The sequence below is a fragment of the Glandiceps talaboti genome, chromosome 11 (assembly GCF_964340395.1).
Source record: "Glandiceps talaboti chromosome 11, keGlaTala1.1, whole genome shotgun sequence".
Classification (NCBI taxonomy): domain Eukaryota; kingdom Metazoa; phylum Hemichordata; class Enteropneusta; family Spengelidae; genus Glandiceps; species Glandiceps talaboti.
In genome coordinates this window covers 7,437,626-7,457,932 of record NC_135559.1, presented here as the reverse complement: position 1 = coordinate 7,457,932, position 20,307 = coordinate 7,437,626, and the positions used below count along the sequence as shown (strand labels likewise).

Genomic DNA, 20,307 nt, shown 5'->3' with positions numbered 1-20,307 from the left:
CTTAGCAACACTAGTGTTGTTCTCAATGTCATCACACATGGCCGCGGCGAAAACTTGCGTGCGATCACGTTTTTCAACTATTGTTGCTAGACATATATTTGCATATCTCGCAATATCTACAATGAGACGTAAAAATTCCATATTCCAATATCCTACTATCAAGTGGTCAGCTGTAATTTGACATTTGGATGAGAATTGTCAACCAAGATAGCTCAAAAGCTTAATGCTTAAAACTTTGAACTACACATGCAGTATAACCTTAAATAATTCCAATATCATAAATACACTTTACGTCTGTGTACACTGTAGCGTAATTTTGATAAAAAGCGTTGGTTAAACTTAAAAGTCTGCTGTATTTCTATATCGTACTTTTAAAAGAGAATGCAATTCAGTTGAGGGTGAAGTTGATTTGAAATTGAGGCGATTAGTACTTGGTTACTGTATTGGATATTGTAGAAACTACAACTTGACTGGTTTCAGAGAATTTATCCGACTTTAATTGATGTCATAGTCTTCACTAACACAATCTGCTTTTTGCAATCATCACACCGCACCTTTACATGTAATTTCCTAGTTGACTGTATCTTTATTATAGGAATTTGATCAGGTGTGTATTTGTGTTTCTGTGCATGCATGCATGCTTGTAAATTTATGTATAAGGACAGATATACTTGTACATGTATATATGTTGACATCAGATTTGAAGATTATTCTAGATTGATCCTTTTGTGGTGTGTGCACTCAGGTGATGTTTTATGTTAGCTGAACTGTGTATGTTTTTAAAATCATTATATTTTTGCAGGTTTTCAAAACATTAAGTTTTTATTCTCTTTCTGTTACAGGTAACAGTTTAATGTATGCTAAGAGAGAATCATGGGATTTTTAGCATTCAGAAAGATCCGGTTCATGTTTGTTGGTATTGTTTCCATAGCAGTACTGCTGGGTCTGTGGAATTTCTACGGATTTCACTCCAAGATCAAAGCAAACACCAAATGTCCGTGTTCAGGCCGACCCACTTGTTCATGCAAAGACCTGGATACTAACATCAGGAAATTGCAAATATCCAAGACAAATAGTGCAGGGAGAGACACAAAAAATCAGTCATTTCTGTCGGACCAGTCGTACAGTGTCTATTCCGATGGCGGCAGTTCCATGGACAGAACAGAAGATGCCAATGCAAATGACACAAACGATAGTGGGATGAATCACACACCGCCTACTGACAGCGACACAAAAAGTCTAAACACAAATTCTACAATTTTAGTCGGTGAAGGAAATAATGCTGCAAGGGTTCCTAGGACTAACCAAATGAAGAATCACAAACACATGAAACAGGGAAAGACAGGTCAAGATAATGACGTAAAATTTTATAATGGATCCAAAAATGCTATAAAACCATTGAAGAAAAAAGGCAAATCTAATTTGAGAAAGGAAAAGAAATTAGCACAATCAAGTTGTCAGATTCCACAACTCGATCCCTATCATCCTAGCATTAGACACCTTATTGAAAAGAAACCTTTGCTAGATTGCGAAGAGGAGAACGGACATCCGGATATCTCATATGTTGATAAAGATGGGCGGTTGTACATTGATCGTCACATGATCAACGAAGGGAATGTGAATTCTTGCAGCTATGCATACATTGCGAGATATGATGATGACTATGTGTTGTTCAATGACTCTGTTATCGTGACTTTTGACGAAAATACAGAATATACAAACGATTTACTTGTGACGGATCATCTCACTTCGGATTATTTCGGTGTAATGTGTCAGGTTACTCATACTGACAGTGAGTTCAACGATATGTATCATGAACTACATGCACATATTGTACCACTGCCACATATATCTGAAAGGACGCAAAAACTCCCATCGTCAGCACTCGGTATTGACGTGATCATTATCGGCTTTGATTCAACATCATCAGTTAATTTTATTCGTCAGATGCCAAAGTCATACAAATATTTGACAGAAACTATGCAATCTGTCATTTTGAAAGGGTATAATATTATTGGAGATGCGACCGCTGCAGCGCTGATTCCAATGTTGACCGGAGACCTCCCGATAGATTTACCTGAAGCACGGCGAAATATGCCAAGTGCGACAACCGTTGATGACTACCCTCTCATTTGGAAAACGTTCAAAGAGTTAGGATATGTAACATTATTTGCTGAAGACTCACCATATTTAGGAACCTTCAATCGACTGTTTAACGGTTTTGTTGACAAGCCAACAGACCACTACATGCGTACCTACTGGCTGAAATCAGTTCAACTCACAGATAGCTATGATAGCATCAAAAACCCTAAAATCTGTGAGGGCGCTAGACCCTCACACCAAGTCATGTTAGAATATTTGAAAGAATTTCAAGTGAAATATAAAGATGTTCATAAATTTGGTTTCTCTTTTTTAACTGAACTAACTCATGGTAACATTAACTCTATCAGTGCAGCAGATGAGGATTTTTATCAGTACTTGGAGTATCTCTACGAGGAAAAATACCTTGAGAACACTTTGTTTATTGTTTTTGGAGATCATGGTGCCAGATACACTGCAATACGTGCAACATTTCAAGGGAGATTGGAAGAGCGACTTCCCTTCATGTCAATACATGTACCCCAAACTCTTCAAAAATCACATCCCCAGATTTTAACAAACTTAAAATCAAATGTTCAAAAGTTAACTACAGCTTTTGACTTTCATGCAATGTTAGAAGACGTTGTTAAATTTACTCCTGGTCCAGCTGATAGAGCGAAGAAAGGTATAAGTTTGTTTAAAGAAGTACCGTCCAGGTCGTGCCGGGAAGCTCATGTGGATGCACATTGGTGTACGTGTCTAGATTGGTTTCCTGTTGATGTTAAAAATGAAAAGGTATGGTAGTTGTCAATCTTGTTTCAAGTTATAGTGCCTTGTCAGGTGAAATTTGACACGCCCTGACGATGCTGATCAGATATTAGCAAAAATTTTGATTTGTTTTCAAGAAACATTTTGACTCTGTTAGTAGAATTTTTCATTTGATACTATGAACTTGGAGTCTATGAACATTCATTCTTGCAATTTGAATATGCTTTTGAATGATGTTAAACATTGGCCCACCTTTTCCCTGCAACTCTTGAGGATTGTAAGAGAATTTTTTAAATGACTTGTAATACTGATGTGGAGGGTGAGCTTTCAGTTTACTAAGCTAGACACAAATTACAGTGAAATTTACATGACCAGTGTGAAAGGAATAGACACAACTTTGATTTTCAAGATACAATGAAATTCACATGACCATGAAAGGAATAGACACTACTTTGATTTTCAAGATACAATGAAATTCACATGACCACTATGAAAGGAATAGACACAACTTTGATTTTCAAGATAAACTCAATTGGTAGGACCCCTGTATATAAACAATTACAATCTTTGGAAAGTTGAATTCAAACAATCCATGACAAGTGTGGTACCTGATAACAGGAGTTCGTAAAATACAAGACGCCAATATCTAGACTAACTGTTACTAAGCACACTATTTTTATAGACAATGTTATCAGATACCACACTCAGCGTTGTGTCTATTCCTTTCACACTTGTTATTTGAATTTCATTGTAAAATTATGGTTGTTCGATAGTGGTATATTGCACAAGTGGACGATAGTGGTGCCTCTGTTGTTAAAATCTAAACACCCTGTAATCAAGATAATATAGTGCTGGAAGTCTTTATACATGAGCACTTCAAGATCATGAAGTCATAAAAATCGTGAAATCTCGCAAGAAATAGTGGGTGCAGAAACTGACATCAGCTTAAAAGACAATATAAAACTATTCTTCCAATCTGTAATGGCTGTACATCTGATAGGAAGAAATAAACAACACAGAGACCATTTTGAAAACAATGGAAAACCTGACCTAAACACTCACACATGAAAAAAATAGAATATAATAAAATAAGAAATCTGCCTTCTCCAAGTATTTTAAAATTGAATGTAATCGGAACTACACAATTTGTTTTACGCCTTATCAAAATGTTATCCAGAACTAAGTAAACACTAGATAAATTCTCTCGTGCCATGGGTTTAAAATGTATAATTGGTGTTTTTCAGGTACAGCATGCTACAGCAGAATTTTTGAAATTTATCAACAATATTACAGAGCCTTATAGAGACCAATGTTCAGTGTTGAAGATTAAGAATATCAAACATGCTGAGAGGAATACTGCCAATGAAAAGGTCAGTATTGGAATCTGTTGGCAAAGATCCTTCACAGTGGCAGATTTCGACTACATGTAATGTCCCCTCCACAGATACTTTTTACTTTTTACTTTTTACTTGGACTTACGTAAAACCTTATTAATTAACCCAAATTACAAAGGTTATATATATACGGTAACTACAACACACTTAGCAAAATTTAGTAAATAACATTATAGTGGTCAGCTATAACTTTGCCATTCTGATGAGGATTGTCGACCAGGACAGATCATACCGCCACCTAGTGGTCACCTGTAACTTTGCCATTCTGATGAGGATTGTTGACCAGGACAGATCATACCACCATCGCCTTACTAACTCTAAGCACCACTGAACATTGTTTTCTTTGGATATTTGGCGCTATATAAATTTATTAGATAGATAGATAGAACTAGTAGTCACCTGTAACTATGGAATTTGTCATTCTGATGAGGATCATCGCCCAAGACATATCACTCCGCCACCTAATATATTGGTCCCCACACGTTTTTCAAAATGGCAAATATCATAAAAAAAAGTAAAACTATGTTTCTGTGTGATTACATGTAGGTGTACATGGATTTTATTTTTTATTTATTTATATACATTTGTATCTAACTTTGACAAAAGCCAGGCAGTCCACACATGTGACGAGCAGTTACAAACTTGGAGTAATTGTATGCTTATTTGCATACAGGTATATGGAAGTATTATAATGATTTTTTTATATTGTGCTGCAGTGGAAATACCAATAGTATGTGTGTACACCAGTGTAAGTTGTTACTTGTACATGTAAATTTGTAAACAATAGAGAAACGTTGTTATTGTCATGTATTCATCTCACATTACATTGTGTATATGTTGTCCTTTCTTGTTTTCCAGCTTCTCAAATTCAAAGGTACATGGGATGATGATCAACGCTTTGCAGCCTTTGAAAAACATGCCCTTGTAGACGTTCATGAGGTTGCCGTTGACTACCAGATCACCATAGAAACCATCCCAGGACATGGCCTTTTTGAAGGGACAGTGAAAGTATATACTAATGCTGATGGAATGGATGAATGCCTGGTTGACAAGGAGATAAGCAGAATTAATCTCTATGGCAACCAGTCCAAGTGCATTGCTGAGAAATACCCACATGTTACAAAGTACTGTTACTGCAAAGATTATAGTCCTTGAGATGTGTGCACTTTCTGGTAAATAACGCCCTCTAGTGTTGTACCGAGTGTGATTCCAGTAAGCTATGCCATCTATTGCCACCATGGAATACGTTTTAATACCAAGAAACTAACTCACCAGTACTGTGAAGTTATTAGTTGACTAGATACAGTCTCACTGGCTTTGCTAAATGATTTGTTGTATATATCACCTTTGACTATATTGACCAAGTAGCTATATACTAGTATTCTCTACTTCACTTGTACAGTGCGCAATCATCAGTTCTGTAAACGCATACCACTGAAAATGCTGCACATCTCGAAAGCTGATATGGCTTCACCAGTTTGTCCAAAACACTGAGTGATACAGCCTTACGTAACCGATGATGACACACCATACATGGGATTGGTCAGAAGGCAGAGCTTGCCACTCGTGTTGTTGTTGTTAGCACCTCAGCGTCCTAATCTAGCATAATTTAGAGTAATGAATAGTCTTGGATTTTTAGTACAAGTAATGAACAAGCCCCAGTCCGATCATGTTTTATCCAAAATTGTATATACCATTTATAAATATCAGCTTTCTGTTAAACAAAACCGTGCATTTCCAAGACATTCACACGTCCACACATACCAAATTCATTACCAAAATCACTCCGCTGCTCACTGTTATGGATTTTCATACAGGAATTGCTGCAATGTTCATTGTATGCATTCTAGTTTGGCAATAACCCTATGAAGTTAGGGGGCCTTTTATACCCCTATCTCACCTTTAAAGATATATAGGACGGTGCATGTATGTAGCTGGGTGGTCAATATTGTCAAAGTAGATATATGACCAGTCAATTTAGAGAAGCCGGTGAGACTGTGAGAGAGACTGTACTTATCTGATATCACCTCCTCGTTTGATTACATCACTCTGAGTATCATTTAACAGGAGACATACATGAGTATTGTGAGGCAGAAATTCATGCTTGGTTTAGTGTTTAGCAAATGTTTAACATACCATATCACGAGATATTACACATAATGTGATCAAGAATAATTGATCTAGCCATATGCATGTGATTATACAGGGTACTTTTGTAATGGCACAGCATCCGCTACTAAGATATTTGTCCTAAGAGAACTTTATGTAGCAACCAGGAATACTATTTGGTTTTTTTTTCAGTAAATAGCGCCCTCTGTATCCATAAATACCCCATTCTGTGATAGTTTGATGAAATATATATGGACATCACTGGGGAAAGATCAAGAAAATATGTACATGAATGTCAGGATGACTAAGAATTTGTCATCTTTTGTTTGTAAATGTTTTTAAAATGTTTAGTGTCGGAGGCTTAAACTACGATCGGTCAGGTTATTAGAAACAAAATTTTTTTTTATTTGGTCAAAGTGCCAGTCAGGGTACTCAGTACTTCTGGTATATAATTTTCACCTTGGTATGTTTTCTGCTGCACTTTCACTCACTTATGAAAGTATGGCCCAGAAAACATCACAAGCACTCATGCAGATACAAATGTTCGTGCACATACCACGCAGTTACTTACACCTTTTGGTTAGTGGTTTATAATCTGATTATGTGTCTTTGTGAAGGGTTTTTATTTTTTATCTTATTATCATGATCCTATTTTTTGTATCATAGCAACAGTATTATCATTTTGCGAGCATACATCTTTGCAGAGAATTTATTGTTCAATTATTCATTGTATCAATGTATACATCTGACACACCCTAGGCTGTCATCAGTCTAGCCTAGTAACTAAACGTGTGGTTGCTTTCTGTGATCTCTATCCGCTCTAGTCAGATGGCTTTCTTTATCACAACATTCTATTCTTACCAATGACAGAGGTAAGTTTGATGCTTATAGAGCGTTGATATAAATGTGATGACGTTCTAACATTCTGACTTATTTTAAGACTTGAGGTTGAGTTTGTAGCAATCTGATTAAAATCCAATGTAGATGTTGGCTAATCATTCATTGCTATTTTACCTTTGTTATTTTGCTTGAATTGACCTCTAGGGGAGGCGATCAGGCTAAAAACGTAAACATGTACTACAAAGGTCAATTCAAGCAAAATAACGAAGGTAAAATAGCAATGAATGATTAGCTGACATCTACATCGAATTTTAATCAGATTGAGTTTGTAGTAAACTGAACGAAGTAACCAATTACAGCCACCTGTCAGTGTGTGATGGATTACTGCTGACATATGCTGTTCCCCTTTCCCCAGCAGGAGATTTAGCTAGATTTTGGATAGAATTTGTCCATTTGACTAGACATAGATAGAGAAATTGTAGACAACAACCACATGTAGAGTTACTAGACTATCATCAGTTGTGCTATGCAGGCCATTAGCCTCATTTTACAGGAAATGTTCCATTTGCTCTGTTCTTCATTATTTTATATCTGAAGTCAAATGATAAAGTTCATTGCTACACATATTTTCATGTCAAAATTAGCCGCAGAGTTCTGAATTCTTATATTTTAAATCTTGCCATGAACTGATCGTGGTCTGTATCAGATCGGATTTTTTTAATGCATTTATATGACGGAATAATTATGTCCAGTACTTTGTGAAGTGCATTTGTTACAAATAAAGTGGCCAATGTTTGTATTTTAAAATGTTGTCAGATGCAGTTTGCGACTCCTTCACAAGTGTATACAAGTACCCATATATGATAAATGAACTTTGTTTTGGGAAACACCACTCCAGGAAATGAAGCCATTTTCATAGCCTATGGTTTTTGGAGAGTCATTTCATGATTTTACATCACTTACAATTCTGAGAAACATCAAGTTGAATTTGTGCTTTTATAGGGTATCTTTGCTATGGGCTATTGCATCATGGGAGTCAGTAGAAATAATGTATTCAAGTTGCACACTAAATATTCATGAGAGTTGTTTTACACTTAAGATATAGACACTCAGGACTCGTAAATATTCAGTGTGTAACTTGCCTCATTTGAGGAAACCTGCTATCTCTAGAAACGCCACCCTACGTCAATGACAGCTTATATGAACTTGTCGCAAATAGTAGTTGTAATCTGATCTGTGGTTGTTAGCTTGCCAACAGTCGAGCTGTCATTTTGTAAATATTAAGGGATTTGCTGTAATTTGGTCAAGGAACGCTTGCACATCATGACTTGGGGAAAGGTCTCGTGTGTAGTGGCAAGGGGTCACCATGTGACCAACGCCCTCAACGGCCATCAAGGATTGAGTGGAAGATTCCCACCCATACAGAACTGATCTGGACTCTGACTGAGAAGTAGCCTATTATCGACTGCTCATCGTCTGGATTCCATATATCGAACCTATCAGCCGTCTAGATCCATGATATCAAGCTAAATTAAGGTAAACTAGTTTCTGCTATAGCGGAAATACTAAGAAAAGTCTACACAATTGTGGCTTCCTTTCAAACCCAATCTTTTCTCCAAGTTTATTCATTTTTAGTTAGCTAGTGGTAAACCAAATTTACATAATTCAGTTCTTTGGAATTAATGTCATTGTAGCAAATTAAAGATCTCAGCAGCTGTTATTTATTTTATACTATATTATTGTAAAACTGATAAGTATTCTATTGCATTCTATTGCACAAGTCTTCATTTTATCGAGAAAATGGTAACGACATAGTACTTTCACTTCTTGTCAACACCAGCACATATCAATTTTAACTTATTTGAAATTTTTTTTTTAAATGTCAAATTAATGGCTGCTTGTGTGTCAGCATAACCAGCAATATTGGTGCAGTCATACGTCAGTACTAACCTAATAGATTATTAGCCTTGAAATTTGATTTTTTTTTTTAATTTTTAAATTTTGAAATAACATAACTTTGTTCTCCATTTACTGCAAAGTGAACACTAACTGGTGCTAAAGGAAGCACACTGGCTTCAAAATAAAAACTGTCTACCATATTAGGCGATATCTAACTCTTAGTAGTGACGTCAGACTTCATTTGATTTTAGACAATGACGATGTGTGTAAGGTACGCCGTGACAGGGCGCCCTCAAACATCAGGCAACCCCTAACCCCTGTGAGAGGAGGCCGGTGAGGGCGAAACGTCACGACGTATCTTACAGTCTAACCATGACTATGTGTGTCTTAAATCTTTGCCAGGTAAACTCCATGGATTCCAAATGGGACTTTAACATTGACTTCAGCACGAGCGATCTCCTTCAAATCCTTGCCGTCTAGTATAATCAGGAAGTTAGGCTTGCTGGGATTACCGGTGACGACGGATGCCAACACGACGCCTGACAAATGAAATCAAATTTAACGAATTTTACGAGCAAGCTCTACAGTGAATGCCACAATAATGTTCGGCTTTTCTGTTTGATACACAACCACGAAACTGCAGTACATTGCAATTGTACAAATTGTTTTGTTTCTAAACCATGAAATTCTCTCAAATTCTGTTGGCTTCACGCATTTTATCAATATTTTATTATTCACTTCAAGTGGGAACAAATAGCTATATTCAAATACTGTACTACTATGAATACAAAGCCAGTATGTAGTGAGGAAAAATACCTTTTGATCAAGTTACACTTTTGTTTTATTTTGCTATGCATTTACTTTTAACGAAAATTCCAAATTTCTTTCATTTACCAATTTCGACATATTTGTTGAGAAATATTTGTATTTAAGGGTATTAAAACATTCCAATAAAAGTAAAATCGTTTTTTTTTTGTATGAGAACTAAAATGGTTCAATCTCCCCATCCCACCCCCACCCCCCACACTCCCCAAAAAGAGAATAGTTTTATATATATATATATAAATTCTATATTGATCTCGCCTCAAAGAGAGGCTACCTTTTCATGTACTTACCATCGTCTTCGCTCTTTGCTGTTGGTGATGGTACAAAGATAGGTTCTGATGCAAGGTAATTTTCTTCTTTCCATACTTTGCAAGATTTATTTTTGAAGTCAACTTTCATCACCTGATAACAAAAGTGTTAAAAAGATGTCATGACAACCAAAATGAACCGTTGTCATTGTGAAATACAAGCAAGTATTTCATACACCATGCTTTACAACCCTACGAACGCAGTATATAAAGAAAAATATTTATAATTATTTTAATATATTTTTTATTCAAATACGCGTAAAAAGATGTATTTATGTCGTCACCAATTGTGTCATTTATTTTGAATTTCTTTTATTTCATTTTTTTTTTGGCAAACATAAAACAGATTCCATTGCTGGTTTTGTGTGGAATAAATAAATAAATAAATAAACAAGAATTACATCCAGCACGTGACCAACTTCAGACAAATAGTAGATAATCTCTCTGTGGAACATGCACAGCGCCCTCCTAATACGAACGCGTACATGAGATGCACTTGATTTGCATGATCATGATTTTGGTTACTTTGACGTCATGAGTTTCTTGAAACAAGTTGTAAACAAAAATTTCAATCAATGTAAGGGCGCCACCAACGATCATAAATGTCTATCTGAGCTACACAGGACATAACACTGTGCACAGGACTGTTTCGATTGATGGCAGATTTATCTTTTCGGTAACTATTGAAAAACGCACAGGGTTCGTTTCGTTTATTCAGAAGACTGGCTTTTAAAATATATTGGTAATATTTTGGAAGCCTTCAGTAATTACAATGCCACAAAGTATGACCTCGTCTTGTTGCTAGATGTTCGGGCTTTCTTTCGATACTACATGTATAACTTAGCGAACGAAGTTCGCAGTGAGGGCTTCCATCCTCGATAAGGATGTTCGGTCGTGTGTTGTATTGTATTGGAAGAACATTCGAGGTCTAGTAGACAGACTAAGCCTGACCCTCCCGATTCCAGTTCTATGACCCTCCCCAAGAACCGATTTGTAAAATCTGATCCTCCCGTTCCTACGACCCTTCCCTGCTTGTAGTTACTAAAGGCTTCCTTCACATGTGCGATACCCTAGTCCTATAAAACACCCTTTTCTTAGTACATAATAGAATTTGAAAAGACTGCACGTAGAATGAGATACTGTACCCCAGTATTGTCTCCGCAGATGCCATATGCAAACTGATATGGTTTTCCATTGTACTTTTTGTAGTTCACTGTCGGCGCCTCCAAACCTATAGTAAAAGATTGATACAAGTCAACTTTATCTGAGGAAAGAAATGTTTGTTGAGTTGAGTAACGACCTTAAAAGTACGGTGCGATGAGTATAATTTGAAATTTATTGATCAGTCCGAGCCATTTCTCATGAAATATTAGTTTAAATGTGTTCCAAATTTCAATGCAGATAAAAAACAAGCCTTCATTGAAGCCATACTTCATGGCCAACTGTTGTGTTTTATGGCAAAATTATTGCAAATGTCAAGGTATAAAAAGAAAGCTCACCTTTGGGTATTGACATTTACATTTACATGGAGTTTTTGTGTATTCACCTTGCTAAGTTAACGTAGAAATAAATCATTTCTATCATTTGACCTTGAAAATGTTTGTCATATGTCTTACATAATATGTTACCTTTGTGCCAGGTTTGGTTGAAATTGGTTAGTGCATGCCATGCCCCAGATGTATGAGGGTGCACGAACGAACAAATGAATGAACGAACGAATGAACACGCACACGAACGGACGGACGAAACCCAATACAACATCCTCTTCTAGGCGGTGCCCGTTGGGGCTAAAAATAACACCAAAAATGCATCGACAATCGATGCATCGATCCTGATCTCTTAGGACTAACGACTACGAATAGAACAGTCTTGAGATTTCAACTTCCCCCCGTTTGACTATCTGGTGCTATTTTGTGGATTAGTATATTGAGTCAGACAGGCAAAGATCTTGGCCTTATCTTAATAAATAATCAAAAATATAGTCTTACTTTCGTCAATTATCTTCTCAGAAGTGCAATGAATACTCCCGTCTTCAAGCTTCCTTGCCTTGCACTCCGTATCACCCAGGGTTACCAAGTTAGAAGTTCCGTTTTTCTGTAATAATAAAATTAATAATACATTTTTATAAGCGCATTTCCAAACATCCTCAATACACTTTACAAAACTCAAAAAGGAATAAGCGTTCATGAAAGGGTTAAATATTAAAGATAAAACAAAGCAAGACCTTAAAAACTGTTCAAACCTATCACGACAATACTGTAAAATGTATGACATAAGAAATGGTATCTGTAATTGAAATACACTAAAAATAAAATCTCGTCCTTTACTGTGAAAAGTACAATATGCCGGTCCGAAATGTTTGTAATTTAAAAAAAAAATGTCACCTAAATGATGCAATCGATTGAGCTCTCCTAGTGTGAATAGGGAACTTGCAATCCAAACTGAGCATGCTCAGACGCAAAGGATTATGGGATTATCTGTGGTTATCGTAATACCTGATCTGGAGCTACCGATAAAATAAACTACCCACAATGGTCAGGGTGACTATGAATTGATCATTTGTGGTTAAAAACAATGTAACATTATTGTATACAATACTATTTGATTAGTATTTATTATCAAATTTCCCATGATGCAACATTCAACATGGCGGGTTTGCAAGTTCCCTATTGGGAGAGAGTTCCATAACTAAGGACCGGCCACAGAGAATGCGCGATCTCCAGTTTAATGGTTAGTTGCAACACGCAGTCTGGTAAGTGTACATTGGGAGCTGGAACGTAAAGCACAGAACACTTTTAGTTCTGTATATACAGAATGGTCCACCAATTCAAGTACATGTATTCTTACCTGGTCAACATCCAGCGGGAGTATGTATCTTGTAACTTCTGCCGTCGATGCCGGGGCATTTCCCTTCTTGAGTTCGGATACATAGGCATACTTGATGACCTCTCCCTTGTCATAGGTACACATATCAACAACAATATGGCCATCTTCCTCGTATCCATTGATGTGATGGTAACAAAAAAAGGCATCTGCACAATACTGAGGTGGCAATACTTCTCCCGTGTGACGATTGACCACGTGGAAATAAGCCTTGTTTTCCGGTCGATACTCCATACATTCCGCAAGAGGAGTATTGTTAATCTTCGCTTGCATAATCTTCACGACATTGATGTGCAATGGCTGCTCCAAGTAAACGATGTAATTATCGGTCAGACAGAAGCTATGATAATAGGATGGATCTCTCCCCTTTGCAGGTATGCGGCACAGAATTGAACTTTTCTGTAAAGTAGGTTGACCTTTGTACAGAGACAGAGGCAGAGGCAGAGACAGAGACAAAGATATCCATCAAACTATCAAAACACTGTTGTATGATATAAAAAAAATAACGCCAATGGCATTGTAGCACGACTGTGTTCATCCACATGCCAACACATCTCCTTATTGTTACCCGTTCAATATGCATCATCATTACAGTGTTACCACGTTCACTTTTCTTAATTTATGGGTGATTTTGTTATTTTTTGAATATTTATCTACTTGCTGGCCTACCTGTACACTTAGACCACTATCGCCACTACACTATTCTGCTATCCTAACTGACATTTTGAGTTTTCGGATTTTCGCTATGCTTACCAAATATCTAAATTCCCCAAAAAATCAAACTGTCAGTTAGGATATCAAAATAGTGTAGTATGCAATAGCGGTTCAGTCTACAGGTTGGCTATGTGATAATATTTTTTTCCCCAAAAGGTGGGCCGGGTGTTGTATGTGCCATCTAGAACATAATTCAGCTTTTGATTGAATGTTCCCTGCTCCCTGTGTTACAAGCAGAAATAGTGGTCTTGACTCACAATCTTACCTGCATCTGGTGTTTCAATTTTGATAATGTTGTAGAAGGTACGTTTATCAAAAGACGATCCCATATTATAGTTTGTACCGTCGTTGCCGATGTGGGGATGTGCTGTGGCCGCATTCACGACAACGAATTTTGAGATGTCAACCTATTGACAAAATACAGTGAAAGGTTATAATACATGTCTACTATCTACAGATGGAACAATGGTATAACTGTTGACATGGTTTCTATCTAAACAGCCTCTGGTCAAGTCCCTAAATCTGCAAAAAAAATTGTTTATCCATATCAATTAGTGAACCCCAACTTGTACAGTGATGTAAAAAAAGCGCATAAGTAGCATCCTGAGCATTACAAAACTGTGTCAATAAACGGTAACTTTATGAGGGACTGTATTATTGGTGGTTAGAATCTTGTGATTGATTAACAAAGACATCATGTTAATGAATGTGGGTGTCTGTAGATAAATTTTAACATCTCGTGCATCTCAGGCCTTTTCGACTTTGACTATACTGTGAGTGAAGGTGTAAATGGTAAGGATGTCGTATAGGAATTCGACTAACATGCAAGAAGTAACACGTGGAACTTATTACCAACAAAAAAAGTAAACAATTAGTTGGAATAATAGTAGGATTAATAACATTTGGTTTCAGCATGGCTTGTGTTATATCTCATTTCCTAAACAACTCTATGGCCTTTTTACATTTAACGAATTTCGAGTTCCCCTAGCCTTTGATCTATGCATGAAGCAGCCATAAAACTGTTCTCATCAAACGACTTTCTCACACACTTTTTAAAAAATCCCTATTTTAAGTATAACAACGTAATAAATATTTTTAGTAAACTTAAAATCCATAAATATATATAATTATTTCTCATTCTCATATGAGGTATATTCAACATGGTTTGCAACAGATAATAAAATAATTTTATAAACCTTCACAATTTACACTCACCCCGTACCTAAAATCACACTAAAATAATTTTACTTGGATATCATAGAAAGAATGGGTACTTGAAGAGTGATGTCTCGCGTACATTATTTGTGATTTCAGAGAAACATCAAGTTGATCTTGTGCCTTTATAGGCTGTCATTGCTATGGCTATTGCATCATGGGATATATCAGAAATACATTATTCAAGTGTTGAACACTGTATATTCATGACGTTCAGTACAAAATGCTATGCACTTTAGTGCGAAACAGCTGTCATGAATATTTAGTGTTCAACCATTAACTAATGTATTTCTACTATCTCCCATAATGCAATAGCACTCAGCAAAGATAACCTATAAATGCACAAGCTCAGCTTGATGTTTGTCTGAAATGGCAAGTATTTGTAAGTGATGTAAAATCATGAAATGAATCTCTAGAATCTATAGTCTGTGAAAATGTCTCTACTGGAAATGCATTCCCCTGGTAAAAGGTTGAGAAGAGACTTCAATATTTATGGAAAAGCGTAGTTTAATGCGAATTCCCTACAATATTGCTAAATTGGTGAATGTTTATTGTTATGTCATAAATATGATAAACTTGCATAATTTCATTTGTTTTCAAACTTCTTACCTTATCCAAAGTTTCCAGTGTTTCAGGATTAACCTTTCTCATGAAATTCGTCTCAGTAAGGACAAATAATTCATCTCCAATTGTAGTGTAACTGACAGCACAGTTATCGCTCTTTTCATCTCTTTTGAACTCGGTTGAGACACTCTGAAACGACTTCTGACAAGGGTCTGGGTGTGCCACGGTACCAAACCCTGAGACCACGATACGGTTAGCTTTCATATTGGCCAGGTACGAATCGCTACGGAGGAATCGACTCTGATATGTAACCTACAAAAGGAGAGAGAGAGAGAGAGAGAGAGAGAGAGAGAGAGAGAGAGAGAGAGAGAGAGAGAGAGAGAGAGAGAGAGAGAGAGAGAGAGAGAGAGAGAGAGAGAGAGAGAGAGAGAGAGAGAGAGAGAGAGAGAGAGAGAGAGAGAGAGAGAGAGATTCTTGTTATAAACATTCTTGGCTTTCGTATTTAGATAACCCGTTTTTTTTCTAGAATGAAAGGAAGGACTATTAATTCTTAATGTCGTCTGTTAATGCAAATTTCGGCATTTTTATAACTCGTTTGTAATAATATTTATAATAATTACAAATGTCGGCAGGTCTGTCCTTCACAGAAATTATTACAAATTTCGGCAATTATTGCAATGTCGGTTGCACCCAGTGCAGTGCATTTTATTTGCCCATTTTTAAATTCATTTATGTTTTTTTTCATGAGTTGCTTGATAACTGCCAATCAGAGAACCGCATTAGCGACAAGCTTAAGCACAAACAGAGGACACTGGGCCAACCCACCGCTTAAGGTAATCTCAATGGAATGTCCGATCTAAAAATGACATTTGCTAGATTGTTCGGGCAAGCCCTCGCTGCGAACTTCGTTCGCTTATAGTATCGAAAGAAAGCCCGAACGTCTATCAGCAAGCAAATGTTTGTTTGGTCAATGAACTTCGATTAGTTCCAAAATAGGAAGTATTTCCATGGTCCTCGCCAGAATCTTTTTATATAACTGTCAAGGATTGCACCGTATTTTCTTCACTTTCTGGTAGAATCAATCAATCAATCAATCAATCAATCAATCAATCAATCAATCAATCAATCAATCAATCAATCAATCAATCAATCAGTCAATTGTTGATGGTCTGAGTATACACATAAGCGCGAACAATGAAGTACAATGCAATGCAGAGCTGATTCTATTTGATTACATCAGATGTATTTGTTTTTCTAGCTAGGGGTTCAAAGGGACAGTAATCATAAATTAATCATTAATAATGGATTGCAATAAAATGAAGGCTATATGCTAATACTGGATGATTTTGGTGTGTGATTTATATCGGCCACTGAGTCAGGTACAAAGTACAACGTGAGTGGGGCCCAAAATCTAATTTAGTTTATCAGTTTTCCGACTTGTGTCGCCATAGAGCCAAATCTTTGTGGTATGAACATACATAATATTAATAATAACAAATGCCAGATTTTATATAGCGCTTTCCTACACTGTGCTCAAAGTGCTTTACAATTATTACCCCTGGCACGGATCTATAGCAACACAACGATCCTAATATACTTCCTCAACTCCCTGGGAAGTATATGTGTCAAAGTAGATGCTATCTACATCATTTAATTAGACCTTCAGTGGCCTTGAACCCCGACCACGATTTAAGCACTCAACCACCGACAACTCTACTACTACTACTACTACTACTACTACTACTACTACTACTACTACTACTACACTACTACTACTACTACTACTACTACTACTCAAGTGCACTTAAGTGGGGGCTGTTGCTCAAATGAAGCTTGCCATGAACTCTATAATACCACTGACACAACACACAAATTTGAAAATGACATACATATATATGAGAATGTTTTTGTAGTGTGACACTACCTTGCCATCTTTGATAATATATCTATGCAACAAAGCATGTCCATCAAAGAAATGCTGGTATGAATCTTCACCAAAGTCATACAATCCTGGTCCATTGCGGTATAAACTACCTTTCAGCCATTCAGGTACTTCTCCTGTTACAGTAATATGAGAGATGTATAAGAGAGCGATAACGATGCAAATTATGATGACACAACAAAAATCATAAACCCTAAAACAAACGTGGCCTGGCTCGACAAAAACCTCATTAACATTGCTACATTTTATCATCTAGCTAGACAAAAATCTCACCAACAGTGTTTTGTCAATCGTCTGGCGTGACAAACAACTTTACATTACAGAATCAAGCCATTAGCTAAGGAAGTGGGTTTCTTATCTTTCTTATCACTGAATAATGTGTGTTGGCAATATCTACAAATGTGATAAAGCACTATTACATAACACATCAGGCAAAACTAAGCGTAATATCTAAGTGTGAAGCCCCTAATGTCATATCAGTTGTTATCAGTTTTACTGACCCATTATCAGTGACATTGCAAATAGCTTTAAGAGATGCAAACAATTTTTATGACACCTGACTTGCTGGCTCACCAAGTCGGGAAAGTTGCACTTGAACTGCTAATGCAAAGAATCCGTCATGACCAATATTGTTACACATTCTTTGCATAAGCTACCATTATCTTAGGAGATCATCGCCAAATGTGTAAGTCCCTGGTAAACTGTAGCTATGTTAGTGAGATTTTTGTCGAACCAGGCGACGTTTTGTGTCAGTGTTTATGATTGTCGCTGTAGTCGTGAAAAGGAGTACCATGATGGGTATGGTGTAGTCTAGTTCATATAGTTGCACCTCCACTCACAGTACACAAGCCGAAGTCGTTACTCTAGAAGTCCTGAGATGCATGAGATTTAAAATTCATCCACAGCAACCCACACAGTCATTAACATCATGTCTTTGTTACTCAATCACAAAATTCTAACCAATAACACAGTCTCTCATAAAGTTAGTATTCATTGGGGCTGTTATGTAATATCCAAATATGGTATATTGTCAGCTCAGGATGCTACTTATACATTGTTTACTGGCGTCACAATAACAGTTGAGGTTTTAAACAACGTTTTGCTGATCAAGAAACTTTGACCAGACGTGGTTTTAATGAGAAACCATGTTGACATCCAGACTAAGTTTAGTGGTGATGATGATACTGAGTGTGATGAATAATGATAGTGGCGATAAACTTTTAATGAATGCCTGCTCATAGAAGTATGAGGCATATTTTAAATTGATTTTCAACTTCAGGTGTAAGATCATAAATATTGAATTTCTTTATTATATCGTCTTTTCTTACATAACAATATATTTTTTTATTGACTATCATGTATATGTATATATATATATATATATATATATATATATATATATATATATCTTTGTATATGAATTGTCTGATGAGCGCACTATGCGTGAAACTCCGAGTTACAACCAAGAAAGAGTTCCAGTACTACCACAACTATATATATATATATATATATATATATATATATATATATATATATATGTGTGTGTGTGTGTGTGTGTGTGTGTGTGTGTGTGTGTGTGTTATTGTGCAAAAATAGCAGTGACTCACTCCAAAATGCATGCGCAAAAAACAAAATATATATAGTATTATTAGTAGCCCGCCCTAAACATTTGCGTGATGCGACCCACCTACTAACCCCCCCCCCCCCGCCCACCACACACACATGACGTAATTTCTGTCCAATCCCTAAAGGACCACTGGACGTTAGTCGATTGCAAGATAATGGCGACCAAGCTATCTTTCACGAGAGGCAAAGTATTGAGATCACCTTTAATGATTTGTTAGTTGTCAATACATTTGCTATTTCTTGGATCTTTCATTTTGCTACATATTTGTCATTGTGTTGTGTTGTGTTGTTTTGCTGAAATGAAACGGAGCCGTTTTCACCACATCATCTAGAAAATAGGTAAAACATATATAGTGTACCTCTAGATCTGTGTAAAAAGTACTACAATGAGTGAAACATAATGTATGTGACGGAAAAAACTTATTCTTCCGTGAAAGCTACTAGATAGGTGCTCATGCGTGCAAATCCAGGGGCACAAATATGTCATATGTTATCGACCAGTCGCGCCCACAGGCATTTGTTTCCCGAGTTATGGCTCAGAATATTTCTATCAGAATACATTAAAATGACGATAATATCGTTAATATTGACGTATTAAACCAAGACTATATGAAAGGGGTAAAATTACACATGTTTCTGTGATCGCGCAGTTTCACTAAATGCGAAGGAACCAGGAAGTGATGGAAGGTAAAATCTTCGAAATGTTTGCCCAGTACAACGGCCGGTTGAACGTTCATGTTTACGTACGGTAATGGCGGCTGCCTTTCATACCTTGTGTCTTCCTTCGCATTTATTCTGATAGAAATATTCTGAGCCATAACTCGGGAAACAAATGCCTGTGGTCGCGCCCTGCTTTTATATTATTAGAACTTGTAACTCACCTCGGATATTAGCCTGTATCGGTTCTGGGTGTTCATCATTAATCGTTTCATAAAACGGACGAAGATCGATTTTATCCCCCATTTTTAGTCAGACTGAGTTATAGCACAGTTATGTGAACGTTTGATGTTGACAGGCAAGTTGATAGACGCACCTATCGCCTTTGGTCGCCAGTATAAAATGATACCATGGTCAGTTTCAAGTTGGCGTCAGATGCAGATTCAGATTCAGATTCAGACGCAATCTGATTAAAATCCGATGT

At 36.7% G+C, this 20,307-nt stretch overlaps 2 protein-coding genes across 2 annotated transcripts; one reads left to right on the top strand and one right to left on the bottom strand.

The window, feature by feature from the left end:
• Positions 1 to 873: 873 nt before the first annotated feature.
• LOC144442738 (uncharacterized) lies at positions 874 to 5,396 on the top strand. The gene is made up of 3 exons (XM_078132110.1): positions 874 to 2,874; positions 4,092 to 4,217; positions 5,100 to 5,396. Exons 1-3 carry the CDS (start codon positions 874 to 876, stop codon positions 5,394 to 5,396), a joined length of 2,424 nt encoding a protein of 807 aa, XP_077988236.1.
• A 3,316-nt stretch (positions 5,397 to 8,712) lies between these two features.
• Positions 8,713 to 20,245, bottom strand: LOC144442334 (carotenoid-cleaving dioxygenase, mitochondrial-like). Its single transcript, XM_078131646.1, has 9 exons — positions 20,048 to 20,245; positions 17,523 to 17,656; positions 15,644 to 15,910; positions 14,085 to 14,226; positions 13,070 to 13,521; positions 12,211 to 12,316; positions 11,368 to 11,453; positions 10,205 to 10,316; positions 8,713 to 9,628 (listed from the first exon to the last, which is right to left on the bottom strand). Exons 1-9 carry the CDS (start codon positions 20,127 to 20,129, stop codon positions 9,477 to 9,479), a joined length of 1,533 nt encoding a protein of 510 aa, XP_077987772.1. The 5' UTR covers positions 20,130 to 20,245; the 3' UTR covers positions 8,713 to 9,476.
• Positions 20,246 to 20,307: the final 62 nt, after the last annotated feature.

Coding starts and splice junctions, on each gene's coding strand:
- LOC144442738 (XM_078132110.1), top strand. CDS start 874: ATGGGATTTTTAGCATTCAGAAAGATCCGGTTCATGTTTGTTGGTATT. Junction 2,875..4,091: donor TTGATGTTAAAAATGAAAAG/GTATGGTAGTTG, acceptor GGTGTTTTTCAG/GTACAGCATGCTACAGCAGA. Junction 4,218..5,099: donor GGAATACTGCCAATGAAAAG/GTCAGTATTGGA, acceptor CTTGTTTTCCAG/CTTCTCAAATTCAAAGGTAC.
- LOC144442334 (XM_078131646.1), bottom strand. CDS start 20,129: ATGGGGGATAAAATCGATCTTCGTCCGTTTTATGAAACGATTAATGAT. Junction 14,227..15,643: donor CACTGGAAACTTTGGATAAG/GTAAGAAGTTTG, acceptor TTTTGTCAATAG/GTTGACATCTCAAAATTCGT. Junction 13,522..14,084: donor AATTGAAACACCAGATGCAG/GTAAGATTGTGA, acceptor CTCTGTACAAAG/GTCAACCTACTTTACAGAAA.